The 20,418-nt window shown below is 51.1% G+C and overlaps 1 protein-coding gene across 2 annotated transcripts in view; it reads right to left on the reverse strand.

Moving 5' to 3' along the window:
• Positions 1–20,418, reverse strand: part of LOC135371279 (uncharacterized) — a 404,777-nt gene that overhangs the window by 268,284 nt on the left and 116,075 nt on the right. For both annotated transcript variants that reach the window (XM_064605383.1, XM_064605382.1), the window contains exon 5: positions 3,898–3,932. In XM_064605383.1, the coding sequence (XP_064461453.1) occupies positions 3,898–3,932 (35 nt within the window). The remainder of the gene's footprint in view (positions 1–3,897; positions 3,933–20,418) is intronic.

A 20,418-nucleotide genomic window follows, 5' to 3' on the forward strand; every position in this document is an offset into this window, starting at 1 on the left:
CACGGAAAAGGACACTTTTGCGAGGAACTACTGATTGTAAGCCGGCCATCACCACGTTAAAGAGTGTCGGACTCATGATACTTCCTTGGGGGACTCCTTGAGGAACAGGATGCTTAGGGCTTTTGCCTTGGGACGTACGGACAGCGACAGTTCGGTCCGTAAGGAAGTCTTGGAGCCAGATTAAGAGGCGATTGGATACCCCAAACGAGCGCAAGGCGTGTAGCACACAAATGTGCGAGACGGTATCATATGCGCGCTTGATGTCGAGGAAAACCGACCGGACGATCCGCCGATGGGCACGAGCATGTTGGACTGTAGAGACAACGTCGAGAACGGGATCCATGGAGCTTAGGTGGCGACGAAATCCAGCCATTTCTTGAGGGAAAGCGCGTCATCGTCGACCGCGCTCCGTGGTGGGGAGGCTTGTGGAAGCGCCTCATACGCACGGTGAAGGAAGCTTTGAGGCGGTGTCTCGGAAAACATCGGCTTACCTTCGAGCAGCTAACGACAACCTTGTGTGAAGCGGAAGCTCTTGTGAATTCTCGCCCTCTCAGCTATATTGCGGACGACCCCCGGGAGCCGGAGCCGCCGACGCTGTCTCATTTTCCTATAGGCAAACGTGCTGTCGCCCTGCCAGAGTTGTGTGCGCCCGACCTGCAGCATGCTACTGGACAACAGCGCCATTTCCAGACTATTAAAGATGCCAAGCTGCGCTTTTGGAGGCGCTGGACGCGCGAGTATCTGCTTCAGTTGCGGTCCCTCCACACAGCCACGTCATCGACACAGCCCCACGGAAAGTGGATGTAATCCAGGTTCGAGACGTCAATGCCCGTCCCTTATTTCGGAAGCTCGCACGTGTGGCGAAGATAATCCGTGGTAGGGACGGTGTGATCCGGCCCTGCTCACTATACCTACCCAACGGTTCATTAATTCTGCGGCCTATTCAAAACATCAGTCGCCTCGACGTCGAGCTGCAAGAAGTCGCGGCCTGGGAGGGTGTTGCAAATGAATGACGACGAGGTACCTTGGGGCGAAGAAGCGTGCCTTACGCGAGGCGCTCGTTCTGTTTCTTCTTTCGGTTTGGGATTTAAAAAAAAAAAAACGGATTTAGGATCCTGAGCGGACGGTAGTCTTCGGTGTCTCCAGTTTCTTTCCCCCAGACTTTGGTGCCGTACGGAATTTCCCAGCGCCAACGTCTTTCCGCCACCTGCGAGAATATTCTTGAGGATGATGAATTTTTACCGGCGTTTCATCCCGTCATGCGCTCACGCTTTACGACCTCTGACGATAATGTGTGAACGCCTCAGAAGAAAAGTGCTGTTTTTTCTTGGTCCCAGGACGCTAAAGCTGCTTTCGTCAAGGTGATAGAAGCGTTAGCAGATGCCTCAGTGCTGATGTTCGCGAAGCACGGCGTTCCCACCAACATTATGGTTCATGCCTCGGACATTGCTGTCAGCAGCGTTCTACAGCAGTTCGTGGACACCCAATGGAAGCCACTTGCCTGTTCCTCGCAGATGCTTTCGCTGCAGCAGGCTCGCTACAGCACTTTCAGCCGTGATCTGCTAGCGGCTTATCTCGCTATCCGCCACTTCCGCTACTTTTTGGAAGGCCGGCCATTTCACGTCCTCACGGACCACAAGCCGCTCACTGTCGCCTTTCTCTCCAAAGGAGCACACGGATATACATCCCCCAGAGAGGCCCGACAAATTCACCGTCGACATCCGTCATGTCAAGGGCGCGGGCAACCCAGTTGCCGATGCACTTTCTCGAATGGACGTCAACCCTACTTTGCTTCCTCATCTGAAGTTTGATTGCCTCCGAATGGTTGAGGAGCAAGAATTTGATGAATAACTTCGCCAGCTTCGCAGCTGTTCCACGTCCCTTTCTTTTAAGGAAGTCCCACTTCATGGTTCCACCCGCAAGTTGATCTGCGATACCTCAGCTGGTAGAGAAAGACCTTTCGTTCCACCATCCTTCAGACGGCAAATTTTCGACAGCATCCATTCTGTCGCCCACCCTGGAATTCGCGCGCCCCAAAAGCTCAACACAGCACGCTTCGTGTGGCTGGCCATGAATGCCGACGTGCGGGCTTGGGCCCGCTGTTGTCTCGTCTGTCAGCGTGTCAAGGTGCAGCGGCACACCAAAATGCCTTTCACCGCTTTACCTTTTCCCGTTGCCCGCTTTGCTGATGTCCATATTGACACCGTAGGACCTCTACCACCATCACGCGGCCATTCGTACATGTTGACGTGCGTCGATCGTTTCTCCCGATGGCCTGAAGCAATGCCCATCATCGACATCACAGGTGAGACTGTCGCAAGAGCCTTTCTCCACGGTTGGGTAGCCCGCTTCGGCGTGCCCGCTACCATTTCTACTGACCGTGGACGACAGTTCGAATCCCTCCTCTTCGCGGACCTCCTGCACTTTCTGGGAACACATCGCATACGAACCGCTTACCATCCGCAAGCAAATCGCTTAGTCGAACGTTTTCATCGTCATCTGAAGGCCGCTCTCTCGTGTGCTGAAGACCGCTCATCCTGGTTCGATGCCCTGCCAACTGCCCTTCTCAGAATCCGCACCGCCTTCAAGCAAGACCTGGGTACCTCCAGCTTGGAACTTATGTACGGCACTCCACTTCCATCCCAACTCGTCGAGCCTGCCGCTTCTCCCGATCTGGCGGATGCGTTATTCTTTTCTTGCGAAGCTTAGTGCAATCATGTCTCAAATCCGGCCCTCCCCGACCCGCCGTCATCTTCGAGGTCATACGTTCGTCGCACCGGACCTTTGGACGTCAACGCACGGTTTCGTTCGGCGCGACTCCGTCCGGCGCGCGTTGCAACAACACTACGACGGCCCCTACCTCGTCCTGGAACGGCACCCTAAGTGGTGCCGACTGTCCATCCAGGGCCGCCCGGACACAGTATCTCTCGACCGTCTCAAACCGGCCGACGTCGACGCGTCGTCACTGGCCACTTTCACCCTGCCAGGTGACCTGCGCCCTGACACCGTCATCTATCCGCAAGGCGTAGCAACGGCTAATACCCCTGCTCTCATTACCCCTCCCAAAACGGTATCTTGGAGCCCCATTCTACGCCGTTCTTATCAACCAGGCTTCTGAAGTTTTTTTTTTTTTTTTTTTTTTTTCCCATGGGGGAGGTGGACTGATGTGGCAGCACCACTGCCAATTCTCGTTTCGCGCCTTGGTTTCAAGCTACGCGCCACCGGCGCGAGAGCAGTTAGTTCGGCTCTGGCTTTAGGAACATTCGTCACATTTAAAGGCTACTTCCTCTCCAGACCTGTTTGTTGTGTCCGTAAGACTGGCTGCGCTAGAGCTCCGAAACAAGCGATGTGAGGAGGCCATGTACCTGCCCATGCACTTTCCCTTTTCCAAGGTTCTGCTGATAACTTATCGGAGAGAAGAAGAAGAAGGAAACAGGAGGGGGTGGGTGACCGTTTTACTTACGCCGCATTTTGCATTAATTTGACGGAGAGCTAAGCGCGGCCGACAATTTGCGCGCCTCGAAACAACGTTTTTCGCGGTTTTTCAGGTGTTACCAAAGCAATAGGAAATGTATTCTACAATACAATGGGGTAAATCCGCGTGCAACATGGTAAATCCGATGTGCGTTTTCTGTTTTTTGGTTTAAAAAACGAAACATAAACAGAAACGTTGCATTGACTTACCAAATTTCAGTGATAAATTGGAAAAATTAAATTTGTCGGAAATTAAACTTGATAAAAGAAGTCAGAACTCATGGCAAAATATCCCGCAATATACACAGCGTTGACCACACAGTGTTCAGGCAAGAAGTGTATTTAACGGTATTTTTTTAGGTTAGGTGAAACACCCTGTATATGCACATGGTAGACTATGATGAATAAATTAAAAGTACTCACGTCTTGTGTTGACTATATCGTCCCAGTAACCCGGTCTGCAATAGCAATGGAACATAGCAATAAGACACTGGGATTGGTCTGCTGCGGAAGTGCGTAGTTCGGTTTGGGCTTATATGAGTAGAGAAATTAGACGATATATACATATCAAGGTACGTTCGCATCTCAGGGCGCTCAGTAAAGACGATGGATTTGAATAATGACTGACACTACTTCTGCTACCTCGCATTGCCCATAAAACATCTTATTAATAAGCTAACTAACCAATTTTAGTTAATTAATCGTCCAGTCGATGCATCCCTTACAAAAACCGATATTGAGTTTCTTGTATGATCTTGATGTGTTTTAATGAGTCAACAGGAGTGCATCAGAAACTCAACGTGTAATCTGATTCCACATTACGTTCCTATCAGGAACACCAGTGAGTTTTGACACTAATTTTCCTCATGAAAAATTTCCATATTTTTTCTGCAGAGTTTTTAATGTATGAAATCAACAGGACATACCACTCGTGATGCTCAAGACATATATGCTTGAACTGACCTTTGATATGTTTTTATGCTAATAACGGAGCGCTGCGGTGACATTGACCATGCCTCAAATCAGCCGCCGATACCAGGATGGGAAGGGACGATAACGTAAGCTGATACATGGGATTTTCCTCTGTCACCTCCCCCACTACGCGCTCCGACAAAGAAACCGCCCCACATCCCTATTCAAAAAGAAAAAAAAAAGAGAGAGATCAAGCCCGTCTCTGGGTCCGACCGTGGCTAGTGCTATTTTTTTTCGTGCTACTAAAATTTGCAAGAACAGTCTACGAAAGAAGCTGCGCTGACGTACGGTGCCGCTGCTAGACGTCTTTGTCTTCTGTCCTTAGCTGAATACACAAGCTGCGCACACCATACGCATTTGGATCTAGGAGATAGCAACCCTTGTTTCATGCAGAATTCACAGCGGTCAAAAACAATTTAATGGTCTACACAGTGTTCCGTTAACCATTCACCCGAACTAAGATTAGTCAGCCGTTCTCAAACCTCGGCTGGCACTGACCCCTCAGGTAATCAGGCAATATACTACTGCCAACTAAGTCACAAGTATAGTGAGGCGTAGAAAAATCACACGAAAGTAAGTCTTCGCTCCTCCGTCGAACATGGAAGTTCGAATATACCCTCATCTTTGTCGGATTCGCCACCACTTCTGTCACTCTCGCAAGGCTTGTGTGTCGGCGTTCACAACGAATCTTTAGTTGTTGCTTGAGTTTGTAGTGCCTGTTTTGTTGGAATCGGTACAGTACAAACACCAGCATAATGATACTGCTTGTATCTTCTCATATTTGGCATTTTACCAGCAACATGCAAAACATATTACAAGAAACAACACACAATAGCGACTTTGCTATTGGCGGGCTTCAGTTGTCAAAGCGATACAGTTTTTATTCTAAAGCTTTGAAGCATACTTCGGTGCATAAATATAGATAAAAATGCTAAGAGGGAAAGTAGTCGGGTACAAGATCACGAAATTCGCACAGTACGGATAGTTAGTTCCACGAAGGTTTCCACAACTGGCGCCCAACGTTTGGGGTTCGAGCTCGTTCGTCCCGTGGCGGGGAACACGCGGCACTGTAAGTTTGTGCAGTTAGTAGTTCTTGTAGTTTGTAATACTTCTTGTAGTTTACAGTTTTTCCTCTTACTTTTTTTGCTGTGTGTTCTTGCGTGTGTTTCTTTGTCTTTGAGTTTTTCAGCTCTCACCCGGTGGACGAGCCCTCGGAGCTGATGGCTGACAAGGCGAAGGTGCCCGCGCCGCAGTCAGACGCCATCACAACGGCAGAACTCCTGTCACGCATGACGGAGTTGTGCTCGTTCGTAGCAGACGCACTGTCCCGCGCGCCTCTACCGGAGGGGGAAGAGGAAGGCACAGAGGCGCCTTCTCAACTTCTGGCAGCAGCACAGGTGGCACGAGACGTATCTTCGTCTTGGGGCACGGTCGTGAGCAGAGAGCAGCTCCTAAACGCGCAGAGGGCGGACGGCCTTTGTCAGCGGGTGTCGCAGTGGATAGCTGAGCAAGACTCGGCGGACACCGGAACGACTGACGGACGGCACGACTCCTATCTGCTGGGCGAGGATGGCATCCTGTTCAGATGCATACCCCAGGCGGATGAGGACGACGGCTCATCCCCGTTCAGAGTCGTGGTGCCACGGAAGTTGCGTAAGTCTTTCATACGTTACTTTCACGACTCGGCCTTGGCAGGTCACAGCAGCGGCAGGAAAACTTATGAAAAGTTGTGTCGTGTTGCGACATGGCCAGGAATGAGGCAGGACGTAACAAAGTATGTTCGTAATTGTCCCGTATGCCAGAGAGGGAAACCTCGTGGTGGTTTACCCCCTGGGCGCTTACAGCCTGTTCAGAGCAATAGACCCTGGCAGATAGTTGCTTGTGATGTGATGGGACCATTTCCCCGTAGTCCTAGAGGTAACCAGTATTTGTTCGTGGTTACTGATCATTTCACGAAATGGGTTGAGCTGTTTCCTCTCAGGACACTGACTTCCGAGAGAGTGTGGGAAAAGCTACTCGACACCTTTTGCCGGTTCGGGTTTCCCGCACAGCTGATCACCGACAACGCAACCTAAATTACAAGTAAGGTGTTCTCAGAATCTTGCGCTGTCTTAGGCATTCAGCATAAGAAGACTTCCCCGTGTCACCCTCAGGCTAACATTACCGAACGTGTTAATCGGAACCTGAAAATGATGTTGGTTGCTTTTACTAGCCAGCACCACCGTGATTGGGATCTTCGCCTGGCTGAACTGGCGTTCGCTATGCGGACGACGGTCAATAGGTCTACAGGCTTCACCCCGGCGTTCCTGAACTTGGGACGAGAGGCCCCTTTTCCACTGGAGAATGCTCTGGGGCTCCGGGATGGTGCTACCCGGCCTCCTTATTCAAGGTTTGCTGAAGACCTCCGGAGTCGACTGGACGATGCAGCCCGGGCGGCTCGGGAGAACCTGGACGTCGCAAGGTTGGACCAGGCTCGTCAGTACAACCGTGGACGTCGGAACCTCACCTACAGCGTCGGTGACCTCGTCCTTCGACGGACTCACCCGTTAAGTGATGCGTCACGAGGCTTTGCAGCTTCACTCGCAGATAGGTGGGATGGCCCCTTCGAGGTAAGTGCGTGCTCCTCCGGCCTCACTTACAGGCTTCGTCGCTGCAACACCGGCGAAGAGACTGGGCCAGTTCACATCTCGGACCTGAAGTCTTACCACCTCCGAGACCCTGACGGAGAGGAGCCAGATTCGCAACCTGCCTCCCTCCAAGACCTGGACCCGGATCCCGTTCCCGGACCTGCGTCCAGCCGCTACAACTTGCGTCCCCGCAGGCGGCGCACGTAGCTGCCACTATCTCCATCGCTAAGCATAGTGCTTGTGATTTAGTGCTTTATGAGTGTGACTTCTGTTCCACAGTTTTCCGCTATCTGTTTTGGGGGGACGCCTTCTCAGGCGCCCACGGTTTGAGGCCGCCTTCTTACCGTTTCCCTTTCTCCCTCGCAGATGCAGCGTCGCTCGGTTCCCGGAACCCGCCGTCAGAACGCGAGAACCCGTGAGTCCTTCATCCCACCACACCGACCAGCCTCCCACTCCCGCCCGGCACAGAACACTCTCCGTGTTACGGGCTCGGCCTCCGTCCGGCAGCACTGTGTGGCCACCTGGACCGTGGTGTCCCACGGCCTGCCAGTGTCCTGGGCCTCCCGATCACGCTGGACTGGCCAGCCGCGACCTCTCCACGGGGACGACCTCAGCCGCACCCCAGCCCCCTTCCGGGGACTAACCCTCTCCGAGCGGCACCCTGCTGACCCCCTGCAGCCCCTGACAGCAGAGGAGAGAAGACTACTGTGTCCGGTGTGTGAAGTCCCGGAGGTACATCGAACCACCCACCGCCGGGGACCCCTCCACCAGGCCCGCACTGAAGCTGCCCGCACGGCCACCGACGTCAATAGTGCACTGGCCACGCTGAGGCGCCTTCGGCCTGAATTGCTGACAGAGACCCACCCCCCTCACGCTCCTCTGGTACCACACTCCTCGACCTTCCGGAAGACTTAATGTCTGCATAATCTTCTGAGGGGGGGAGTGTGGGATATCTAATCAAAAGATACGGGGCACGCAGTGCCACAGCGACAGCCAGGGGGCGTGGCAGACAAACCTCGTATAAAAGCGGGGGTCTCGGTAGAACTGGGGTCATTTTTCGCTTGGCTTTTCTAGACGGCTGAAGGTAAAATAAACTTGGTATGTTGGTTTGAATCTCTGTTGTGCTGCTTGTTCCTTCGCGCACGGAACGGACGGGCTGACGCCCCGAGGTTGTGGGAACGAAGGTTTCCACAACTGTTATGTACTGATTACTCAGAACTGTGTTAATTTCGGTTTCGTTTTGTACTTCGCTTTTCCTGTAACCAGAGGGCGCGGGCATGCTCTCGCACACAAGCAAACATGGCTGAATAAAGTGGCATCGTTGCAACGGTTGAGACGATGTCTGATCCGCATCAATCGGCTCTTCCTCGAACCAGACCCCTCGGACACAACACTGGCGACGAGGTAAAGTAACATTCTTCGTCCGTACAACGAAAGTGGTTTTAACCATGGCCCACGGCAGCGTTACACCGTACCGAACAGGGAGCAGCTGGACCGCGTGGCTGGACAGGCTTCATTTCTATTGTGAGGCGAATGACATAACCAGCGCTGAAAAGAAGCGTGCCTTGCTACTATCCTTTTGTGGGGAAGAGACTTACGACATATTATGTGGACTTATCCTGCCCAGGAATGTTCGGGGAGTCAGCTACGAAGAAATAGTGCAACTGTTGAGCAACAGGTTTGAGACCAAGCCGTCTGAGTTGGTCGGTCGGTCGAAATTCTATAGAAGGGATCAACAATTGTCAGAGAGTATCGACGACTACGTGTCTGCACTCAAGATGCTAGGGAAAGAGTGCAACTTCGGCACCATTCCCGAGACAACTCAGACTACGCCGACGACAAGTGCACTGACGACAGCACCCCCAGTTATGGTGTCAACAGCATCGTCACTGTCGACGACAACTGCGTCCACTTCAGAATCTGTAACGCGTCTTCCCCTGGACGTCATGTTAAGAGACAGGTTTGTCTGTGGGCTGCGCGACACGCACCTGCAGCAGCGACTACTTACCGAACGTCACTTGACGTTTCGTCTTGCGTTTGACATGGCAAAGGCAGCTGAAGCGGCTGCACAACAGCAAGCAGAACTGCGTGGTCATGCGCAAGAGGGTGCCGTGCATTTCATGCACAAGAACAAAGGCAAGCAGGATCCAGCGAAAGGCGGCTCCCACGATGGTTCGAAGAAGAAAGATCAGAAGCAATGTTTTCGATGCGCTGGTACGCACCATCCAGCCACTTGTAAGTTCAAGAACGCTGTTTGTAATTTTTGCGGGAAGACGGGGCACATCGTAAAAGCGTGTTTTGGCAAGAAAAAGGTCCAACAGAAAGCAGCAAAGAACCACCACATGGACAATGCTGAGCCAGACAGTGAGGAAGAAATGCTGTATGATCTTCATCACGTACACAGCATCACTAACGTTGACTCGTTTCCACGGTTCTCGGTTGACTTGAAAGTGCAAGCGAAACGTCTGGCTTTCGAGGTCGACTCTGGTTCCGCCTACACTTTAATTAGCAAAAAAAGTTTTCGACTAACGTGGCCTCACCACCCACCGAAGTTACGCCAAGGCTGTGTGCAACTACATACCTGGTCCGGTGAGGGTCTTCAGTTGGCAGGTGCTTGTGATGTGAGAGTTCGATGGCACTCTAAGGACTACCTTCTGCCACTACTTGTAGTTAAGGGCACAGGATGCAACCTGATGGGCCGGAACTGGTTCCGACCCCTACGTATCACATTCAAAGGTATTTCCAATGTGGAGAGCTCGAAACGTGGGAAAAGCAAGGTATTATAGAGCCAGTACAGCACGCAGACTGGGCAACGCCAGTAGTGATTGTACGAAAAAAGAACGGTAGCCTCAGGCTCTGTGGCGATTACCGTAGTACTGTGAACCAAACAACTAAAAAGGCATCTTACCCCTTGCCTGCTGCGACAGAAGTCTTGGCTGGCTTGCAAGGAGGGAAGTTTTTCTCCACATTAGATTTGGCACAAGCGTACCAACAACTCAGAGTGACTCCACGCACAGCTCACATATTGACACTGAACACAGTGAAAGGATTGTATGCTGTGAAGAGGCTTCCTTTTGGCGTGGCAGCAGCGCCAGATGTTTTTCAGCGGTATATGGAGACACTACTTGCAGGAATTGAAGGAACCAGCGTATACTTGGATGACGTAATAGTATCCGGCTCCACAAGAGATGAGCACGATGACCGTCTAGAGCTGGTTCTGGATCGTTTACAGAAGGCTAACCTGCGTTTACGGAAGGAAAAGTGCCAATTCGCAGTTCGAGAAGTATCTTTTCTGGGTCATCGAATTAATGCAGAAGGAATTCACACCTCAGAAGACAAAATAAAGGCACTTGTGGAGGCACCATAACCAACGAATAAGACAGAACTCCAGTCCTTTCTAGGACTTCTGGCTTTCTATGACAGGTTCATACCCAAAAGGGCATCCATTGCTAGGGAGCTCTACGCCCTACTTAACAAGAATTGCCTGTGGACATGGCAAGAGTGCCACAGAGCGGCATACGCAAACCTCAAGAGCCTCATCAGCAAAAGAACTGTTTTGGCTCACTATGACCCGAACAGGCCTGTACTGCTGTGCTGTGATGCCTCGCCTTACGAGGTCGGAGCCGTACTGGCGCAGACAAATGAAGCAGGCCTTGAAGCACCAATAGCGTTTGCCTCTCGGACTCTAGGAAGCTCCGAAAAAAACTACTCTCAGTTAGACCGGGAAGGTTTGGCTGTAGTGTTTGCTGTCAGCAAGTTCCATATGTACATAGCAGGCCGACAGTTTAAGATTTTAACAGATGACAAGTCGTTGCTTGGCATTATGAGAAGCCAAAAGCCAGTGCCACAGGTGTTGTCAGTAGTAATGTAACAACCCAAGATTTACACAGAAAATCCACGGCAAGTATTGCACATTTTACTTTAAATTACTTTAAAATTTTTTAAAAAATTTAAATTTTTAAAATTTTGAAATTTTGCAAAATCTGACTCAGTGCAATACTTGTCGTGGATTTTCAATGTAAAACTCGGGTTGTAGAAAATAAACTAGATAGAAAGGAAGCAGACAGTGGGAAATGATTTATTTGAAAATCAACGACGCCATCTTGAAGAAATCACGCCGGTGCGGGCGACTGGAGCACGACGGTTGCAGAGGCAGGTGGCACGGTAGTTCCAAGGCATCACACCAGATGGCGCCAGCATCGTAGCTCTATACGAGAAACACAGAGAACAAGAAAGTACTGGCGACACGTAAAAATGGCAACACTGCTCGACAAGTCTAACCATGCCAGAGCGCGGGGAAAAGCCCTAACCGCTACTGCTAAACAGCACGGAGAAAACACTACACATCGGGAAAAAAGGCTTACGGGGACGATCGCTTAGGCCTAACCTCAATGTCACAACACTATGCAGCTAACACAAGGCGGGAACCACTGGGTACACGTCGCTAAACATGCGCCAACACGAACAAAAGGCTTGCTCACCACAGAACAAGTTTAAACATGTGAGAAAAGGCTTAACACGAGCGCGGTCAAATCACTCGTTGGTCACCGCTAAACACGGCAAACATACGAGGAAAAAGGCTTACGGGGGCGATCGCTTAGGCCTAACCTCAACACTACGCAGCTAACACAAGGCGGGAACCACTGGGTACACGTCGCTAAACATGCGCCAACACGAACAAAAGGCTTGCTCACCGCAGAACAAGTTTAAACATGTGAGAAAAGGCTTAACACGAGCGCGGTCAAATCACTCGTTGGTCACCGCTAAACACGGCAAACATACGAGGAAAAAGGCTTACGGGGGCGATCGCTTAGGCCTAACCTCAACACTACGCAGCTAACACAAGGCGGGAACCACTGGGCACACATCGCTAAACATGCGTCAACATTCTTGGACACCACAAAACAAGTCTAAACATGCGAGAAAAGGCTTAACACGAGCGCGGTCAAATCACTCGTTGGTCACCGCTAAACACAGCAAACATACGAGAAAAGGAGCGTGTCAAATCACTCACCTTTTCCCCCGCGGCAACTTCCAGGCAGAAACTGAGCGAGCGCGGGGAACACACGTCTGCTCTGTACGTCAGCCAGCCAGAAACTGAGCGAGCGCGGGGAGCGCACGTCCGTCTTCCGTGACAGCCCGAGAGAAACTGAGTGAGGCGACGCGCAGCGGCAGCTATGGATGCGCGCGCGCCCTCTGCTCCACCCGTCCGCGCATGCGCGCGCGCTCCTAGCTCCCTCTGCGCCGCCCGCGGGTATTTTCGGTTTCGGCTCTCCTCTGCGCGCGCGCGCGCGCGCTCCTAGCGGCGACGGGTGGCTTTTGAGTTTCGCTTTCATTCTCCGTTCTTTGCGCGCGCGCGTTTATCTGTATAAAGGCAGCGCGCACCGCGCTCGCGTCATCACTACGTGAAGATGTTCAGCTACCACTCGTTACAAAATTGTTCCCGCACCCACGCTTCTTGGGAAGAAGTGGAGAAGGAATGTTTCAACAGCGAAAGTCCCCGCAACGAGCTCGTCATCACTGCTTTTCGCTACGTGATAGACATGGTTGGCTTTGGCAATATAGGAGAGATCTCGCCGGGGCCGCTGCAGGAGATGGTGCGTCGGATCTACGCCCGTTACAAGAACGTCTGCGTAACGGTTCCGGACGGACCCCTGGGACTGATGAGCGAATTTGTGAGCTTGGCCAACGCAGAATTCAACTACATCGCAGCAGACATCGTGGACCTTCTCGCTCGTGCCATCGCTCATATTAAGCACGCCCTGCGGAAGCAGCGACATTTGCAAGCAGTCTACATCGTCAATTTTGTCATTGATTTATTGAAATACGGATTTGTTATTGACATGCAACGCATTAAACAGTCCGAATAACTTTGACGAGACTCTGTGTGTTCTTTCACTGAAACATCTTTATTGAATACATACAAAGGACTTGGTCGATAGATGCCTCCTCTTTGTTCCACGGTCACTCGATTCACAAAGGCGCTCACGGTCTTCCTTGCCCAATGCTGTACAAGGAGGGGTCCTACTGCTATACAGGAAGGCAGTTGGGCCTAACGGGGAGGTTGCTGGACGGCGTTTCCTGTGCTGCATGATGTGCGACGACAGCGGCTACCGCTTCCTGAAAAACAATGTCATACATAGAATACACTCTCACAGCAGAGACGGTCAACTTACATTTTGCTCCACGAAATGCCTCGCGTCGAGGATGAATGCCCCTCTCACAGCAGAACCACTCGACTTACATTTTGCTCCACGAAACGACTCTCGTCGTGGATGAATGCCCCTCGTGGGCTTTCGATCAACCGTCGTAGAACCAGACCGTCTCCTCCCCGTCTCATTGCGCTGATGGCGTCTGTACTTTGGACACCGCGCCATGTCTTATTCGACGCCTTTGCAATAACGCATAGGATGTCGACGATGACAACCAAACGAAAAATGAAAGAAGGTTTTAATTTAACCCCAATTTGAAATAATTCTCCCTTTAAGAACTCCTTAATTTTGCATAATCAACATGGTCTCTAATGAAATTCGTGTTATGCACGAATTCTCCCCACCGTTTTGGAATAATCTAACGAAAAATGAAAGAAGGAGTTCAATTTTGAATAAGGCCAGATTAAAATGTTCCCCAAAATCTTCCCATTACGCCTAATCAGAATTCTCTTACCCATTCCCAATTTTGAGTGGTGCGGATGGTACACCGCAATACCCCATTAAGCCTAATCAGAATTTATGTCCAACATGAATTCTCGTCCCTCGCAATTTTGACTGGAGCGGGGGACGCCCCGCAATTCCCCATTAAGCCTAATCAGAATTCATGTTTGCCATGAACTCTCGTCCCTCCCCAATTTTGAATAATGCGGGCGATGCTCCCCCTAATTTTGAACTTAGCGGAGCCTAATCGGACCTCATGTTAGGCATGAAGTCCCTCCCCCCAATTTGAAATAATTCTCCTGTGTGCACCTAGCAAATAGAGAAAAGGAGGCATTAATCAAACATCGATCTAAACACATACAAATGCACTTACCACCTGCGCAAGCAGATCAAACGTTGTGGTGACATCGTCGACATCATCATCTTTAACTGCGGCCTATCCCACGCTCGCTTTTATACGCAGGATCTGTGGTTTCCTATTCTTCTATTGTATTGGGGCAGAGAGAGAGAGAGAGAGAGTCGCGTGATGCGAAAGACGATATGCGTTTATTGGCTGACGTGTTTACATGGGTGCTTCATGGGGTGTAGCACGCCATGAGCACTTCTGTGGTGGCCGTCTCAATGTCTTCTTCGCCTACGATGGCGAACGCTTGCAAAAACGTCTCCATATCCAAGCGGGGCACATCTCCCCCCGCACCTGGGATCAGCTGGAAAAATAGCTGCACAATGTGTGTCACAGTGAAACCTACAGAGGAACGTTAGGTATTAGAAAATAACTATTTCTAAACAAGAAGAGATAGAGAAAAACTTACCAAACGGCGGACGAATGTGGACCAGAAGGTCCAAAATTGTCTGGAACGTATGCAGCATTTTCTCGGCGCTCTTGATTCGAGGATAGTGGACAAGGGGGGGGGGTACAGGGATGACCATCTTATAGTACAGGGTTCTCACGCTCGCACCAACCCCATTCACGTCATATCCATCGATCACGTAAATCCGCCACTTTGCTTCTGTGACAAGATGCCGCCCTTTGTTCCTCCAATATCGTGCGAGGAGGAGGAGAAGGAGGGGAGACACAGGGGGTTCGAGACCAGACACGTCCAAGGACTACAAAGACGGAGAGAGAGAGAGAGAGAGACGACCCGCTGTCACATCCTGTGTAACCGTCCCAGAGTGGGATTCGAACCCAGGGATCCTTCTACACTGGGCGCGACACACTAACCATCAGTCTAATTCGTACTGCGTGACGTTCTTCGTATTGCGGGGTTCGTGTCTACACACACGTCACAACATGTTCAAACACATTCAATGACGTCATAGAGAGAGAGAGAGAGGAAGTAGTGTGTCCAGGGACGACTTCGCCGCCCGTTCTAAACACGTCCAAACACGTCCAAACATGTTCAGACACGTTCAATGACGTCATAGAGAGGGTGAGAGGAACGAGTGTGTCCAGAGGCGACTTCGACGGTTCGCCGCCCGTGTCCGAACATGTTCAAACACGTCTTAACATGTTCAAACACGTTCAATGACGTCATAGAGAGTGAGAGGCAAAGCTTTACTATAAATGTCGAAGCGAATGGTCGATCGTCATTCCATCATGATCAGCTTGGTAGATCCTCGTAAGTAATACCCATGACGTCATCATCGCCGAAATGTTTGAAGAGTTTCGTGTACAACACTTTTGCTGCGCGTGAAGTCGGTTTTTTCCCGCCTCACATATTTCGGGAGATTGGCAGCGCCCGCTTCTTCTGCACCAATTGCGGTGGATTGTGGTCCAAAGGTACGCTTCCTCGTTATTTTTTTAATACGTTCTATAACCGTTCACATTTTTTCAGAGCAAAAGCATTGGACGCACCGATTGATTCGCCCGTTTCTCGGCTGTCGGACGGTACCGTTCGACGTACGTTGCGAAGGACTTCGACTATTGAAGGGAGATGGAGAAGATGGACCATCAGTGTCACTCTGTGACTGAAGAAGATTGTATGTGTGTGTTTGAGATATAAAAACACGCGTTTCTCACACTCCTTTCGTTGCAGATTACGAATGGCTACTGACGGGAGATCTACCCCTGGTCCTAACCTTCAAGCCTCCTCCAAAGACCTTCTTTTTGCGAATCGGCGATCAACTGACTACCTGTCGCTGCGGTGTACTCTGGTCGAGAAACCCCAGCCATTGGTTAGACTCGAGCCTTCGTCCGTATTTGGGCTGCCTTCCCGGCTACGAAACCAAAGCTGGAGCCTAATTCATGTGTAACGAGAAATAAAAAAAGGTTGTCTACTCTCATTCCGTCTCAGTCATGATGACGCCCGAGCAGAGGTTTGCCACCTTTGTGCAAACGCGAATGTATCGGGACTTGCTGCGATTACGCGATTATATTCACGGCGATAGCTGCGAGGGAGACTTTCGCTCGATTCTCAAGACGATACCCTTACGTCTGTTCACCGTCAGTGGGAAGATTGCAAAGAAAATGAAGCGTTTCGTAGATTGCAAGTTCGAGCTGTTGGAAAAGTATAGACGAGGAGAGACAGTCGACCCGTGTCTAATCAACGCGGGTTTCAACCGACCTATCGTCCGTCGCTACTGGCTTCTCCACACATCCCTCGACGTCACGGTGCAGACCGGCGACGACGGCGAGCGTCGGGTCAGCACGTTGGAAGATCGTCTCGCAAGGGTCTTGTGTATGTCGTGAATAAATAGACTATTTTTTACGAAACGAGTTCGCTCACGAGGAGACGTTTTATTGTTTCGTCATTCTCTTCGAGGTTACAGGAAAACATGGATACACAACTTTTCAAGCTGTAGCGTTTCGACATGCGCGTGGCTACGTAGATACAAAAAAGCCCGCAGTAAGGCGAAAAGGGTGATTGAATACACTTGTCGTTATACTCGTCCACTACAGGTAAAGTCCTTCGAAGGTTTGCTTCGATGGGGGGAAGTCCGTAGCTGTCGAAAAACACGGCAGACCCGTCGTAGTTTTTCAGATAGAGCACCCAGTGCTGCCCGCGCCTTCTTCGCTCTTCCGTATTGATGATTAAATAGCCGGGCTTGCGTAAAACGAAGGCTTCGTCGGAAGCGCAAATGCCTCTCAGCATGGAGGAAGCGAGGGGGTTCAGGGACACGAGTTCCAAGATGTCGCTCTCGTACATCTTTTCTTATGGGAAGGTGACCGTACGGTCCTTGTCGACGCACATGAGCTTGGGACACTCGGAAATCAAGAGGACGGTGACCGCGTGTGGAAGGGGTTTAGCGAAGCGTAATTGCAGGCGAACGTTTCCTTTTCGCCACTCGTTCAAATGCGAAGGAGAAGAACACTTGTCCACGTCCAGGTTGAAGTACAGAAGGAACCCGTTCGTTTTAAATCGCTCGCAGCTATACTTGAAATGTTTCTCTCCCAGTTCTTGCAAGAAGTTAAAGTAGGGAATTTTGACGAGGTCGTTCTGAAAGTCGTACTCGGCTCGCGCTTGCTGGCCGTCCACGGAGAGCATCGAATGAGACAGGTCGTAATGGCGGAATTTGTAGGGGTTCGATTGGATGTCGCCGAGAAAGTCGGACGTGGCGAGCAGGGCGACGCATAATTTGGAAGGTACCCTTTCGGGGTAAACGTTTTCAAAGTGAGCGTCCAAGCTCCCGGCACTCAAGCTCCGCACCTTGGTTTCCAATCCGCGTAACACGTAGATGGCTGGCGTGGTCTGAAGCCGCCGCTCGTATTCCAAAAATAGGGAAGGTGCCAGCGTCACCTTTTTCAAGTGTAATGTCATTTCTTTAATGTCCACCTCGTAATTGTACGTTTTCTTGTCGTTAGGGGCCGATATGAGTTTAAATTCGTCGTTGTTTAAGAGGAAAACGACGCGAATCTCGACGGCAGGTACCACCAGGCGCGGCTGTTGAAACAGGTCGGTATTGATCTGTCCGACGAGGTTAAAGTATTTTCCACCCTTCGTCGCTTCGTAACGATGTTTCGGACCGCGAGACGAGACGTCGTAATCGTTCTTTAAATGTTCGTCGTCCTCGACATAAAGTCCAGCCGCGTGCACTGTTTCTTGAGCCATGGGCGTGGAATGAAGCACGACGTCCAAAATACTCCTGTAGGCGTACAACTCGTTGGAACTGACGAGCTTGTTGTTCGCATAAACGGTGACCGTCTTAAACATGCCGCTCAACAGGTGGTTTATTGGGAAAACGACATCTTTCTCGTCCATTTCTTCCCCATCGTCGCGAACAATGCGCACGGTCAAAGACACGAAACTGCCGTAGAGATCCAAGTGCGCCCTTTGCAAATTTTGAATAGAAAATTCGATTACGGAATTATTTACTCCGTTGACAGGATAAAAGAGTTGGTACGAAGTATCTTCCACGCCGTATTGAATGGAAGGGGGTTCGAATATCATCACGTCACTCGTAAGACAATGCGGTGACCGTTGCGTCTGTATTTTTGCTTTCGTTGACGTCATGACGGAGCGCACGCAGCGGATGTGTGACCTTCACGGCGTACCAAAGATATCTGCAGGTGCGTCGTGTGTCGGCGCCTTTTGTTGCCTTTTGCGGCGTTTCTTTCCATTGTTGTTGTTTCCAGAGCCCTCCATGGAATCCAGCACGTCTCTCCCCGTTGCTATGGCCGTCTTTTTTACTGCGCGCGATATTCCTTCGCCATCGGCCAAATTCCGCGCCAAGCGCTTCAACGTTCTCTTGGCGATCGGTTTTATTTGCTGCCACATGGGAACGATAAACTTGGATATGTTGCTCAACACACCGCCCCCTCGTTGGAAAAGGGGTCCCGTGTACACGGGAATTATTTTGGGGGAATTACGGTACATATTTGAAATGCAATGTTAGATTGGTTCTGCCTTTGGACCGCAACGGCAAACGTCTTCCCGTTTCGTCCGCGAGAACGATCGTCACTGAGGGAATTTCGAATTGAGACAGGTTAAAATACTGGATGTTATCTAACGTGTAGGTGACGACGTGCTTGTCTTTCTCGTAATAAAAGGGTAGTATTTTTAATATCGGTTTTTTCCCGCTCCCCACGTACGTGGATTCCACGATATCCGTGTAGACGATTATGTTGTGAAACGGGGGTTCCAGGAGTACCTCGACGGAGCTCGTGGCATCCTCCTCCTCCCCCGTGAACACGGTACGCGATTCGAAGCCCAAATGCACGGCCAGGTACTCGGAAAGTCTTAAGGTGGAGGTGCCCTCGGAAAGCCGAATTTTACATTTCTGTTCGGTTCCGTCGAAGCTGAAGCGCGCGCGTACGCCTACGCGCTGGTTAATCGCATCCAGAAGTGCTTGCGGCGTCGCATAATAGCCGGGAGGCAGATGTACTTGCAAAGATCGAGGAATTTTCGTCTTGATCGTGAAAGAAAATTGGCGCGCTACGGGGAGAGAGACGCGTAGCGTTTCTCCGTGTCCCTCGACGGGTGTGAGATGTAGCAGCTTGACAAAGGGTTCCGGTACGTGCAACCCTTTCGATGTTTTCAGAGAGTAGATGTTATCCGTGAATTCTAGCGAGGCGTCCAGCTTGTGCGTCTGGAAATACTTGTTGAGTGTGTTCCGTAGGGACGTGGTTTCCGAATTGAAAGTGACGTCGCCGAAAGCGACGGGTGCGGCGTGCTCCAATAAGATGGAGGTGGCTTCGCGTTCGCTCAATTTGGGAGGCTTGACTGCACGTCCTGCTTCGCGGGACGCTAGCGAGGCGTCGAGCGCCTGTGCGAGCCGAGGGTCTAATTCCACGGCTTTCACGTCCACGGGTAAGACGAAGTCGTATCGCGATTTATTGTACGCGAAAGAAACGTTAAATTCCGAAAGGGCTTTTCCCAAATCCCTCTCGAGAGCCGAAACCGAAAATACTCGCGGGCGGCGCAGAGGGAGCTAGGAGCGCGCGCGCGCGCGCATGCGCGGACGGGTGGAGTAGAGGGCGCGCGCGCATCCATAGCTGCCGCTGCGCGTCGCCTCACTCAGTTTCTCTCGGGCTGTCACGGAAGACGGACGTGCGCTCCCCGCGCTCGCTCAGTTTCTGGCTGGCTGACGTACAGAGCAGACGTGTGTTCCCCGCGCTCGCTCAGTTTCTGCCTGGAAGTTGCCGCGGGGGAAAAGGTGAGTGATTTGACGCGCTCCTTTTCTTGTATGTTTGCTGTGTTTAGCGGTGACCAACGAGTGATTTGACCGCGCTCGTGTTAAGCCTTTTCTCGCATGTTTAGACTTGTTTTGTGGTGTCCAAGCCTGTTGACGCATGTTTAGCGATGTGTGCCCAGTGGTTCCCGCCTTGTGTTAGCTGCGTAGTGTTGAGGTTAGGCCTAAGCGATCGCCCCCGTAAGCCTTTTTCTTCGTATGTTTGCCGTGTTTAGCGGTGACCAACGAGTGATTTGACCGCGCTCGTGTTAAGCCTTTTCTCACATGTTTAGACTTGTTCTGTGGTGAGCAAGCCTTTTGTTCGTGTTGGCGCATGTTTAGCGACGTGTACCCAGTGGTTCCCGCCTTGTGTTAGCTGCATAGTGTTGTGACATTGAGGTTAGGCCTAAGCAATCGTCCCCGTAAGCCTTTTTTCCCGATGTGTAGTGTTTTCTCCGTGCTGTTTAGCAGTAGCGGTTAGGGCTTTTCCCCGCGCTCTGGCATGGTTAGACTTGTCGAGCAGTGTTGCCATTTTTACGTGTCGCCAGTACTTTCTTGTTCTCTGTGTTTCTCGTATAGAGCTA

The sequence above is a fragment of the Ornithodoros turicata genome, chromosome 10 (genome assembly GCF_037126465.1).
Source record: "Ornithodoros turicata isolate Travis chromosome 10, ASM3712646v1, whole genome shotgun sequence".
Taxonomy (NCBI): Eukaryota; Metazoa; Arthropoda; class Arachnida; order Ixodida; family Argasidae; genus Ornithodoros; species Ornithodoros turicata.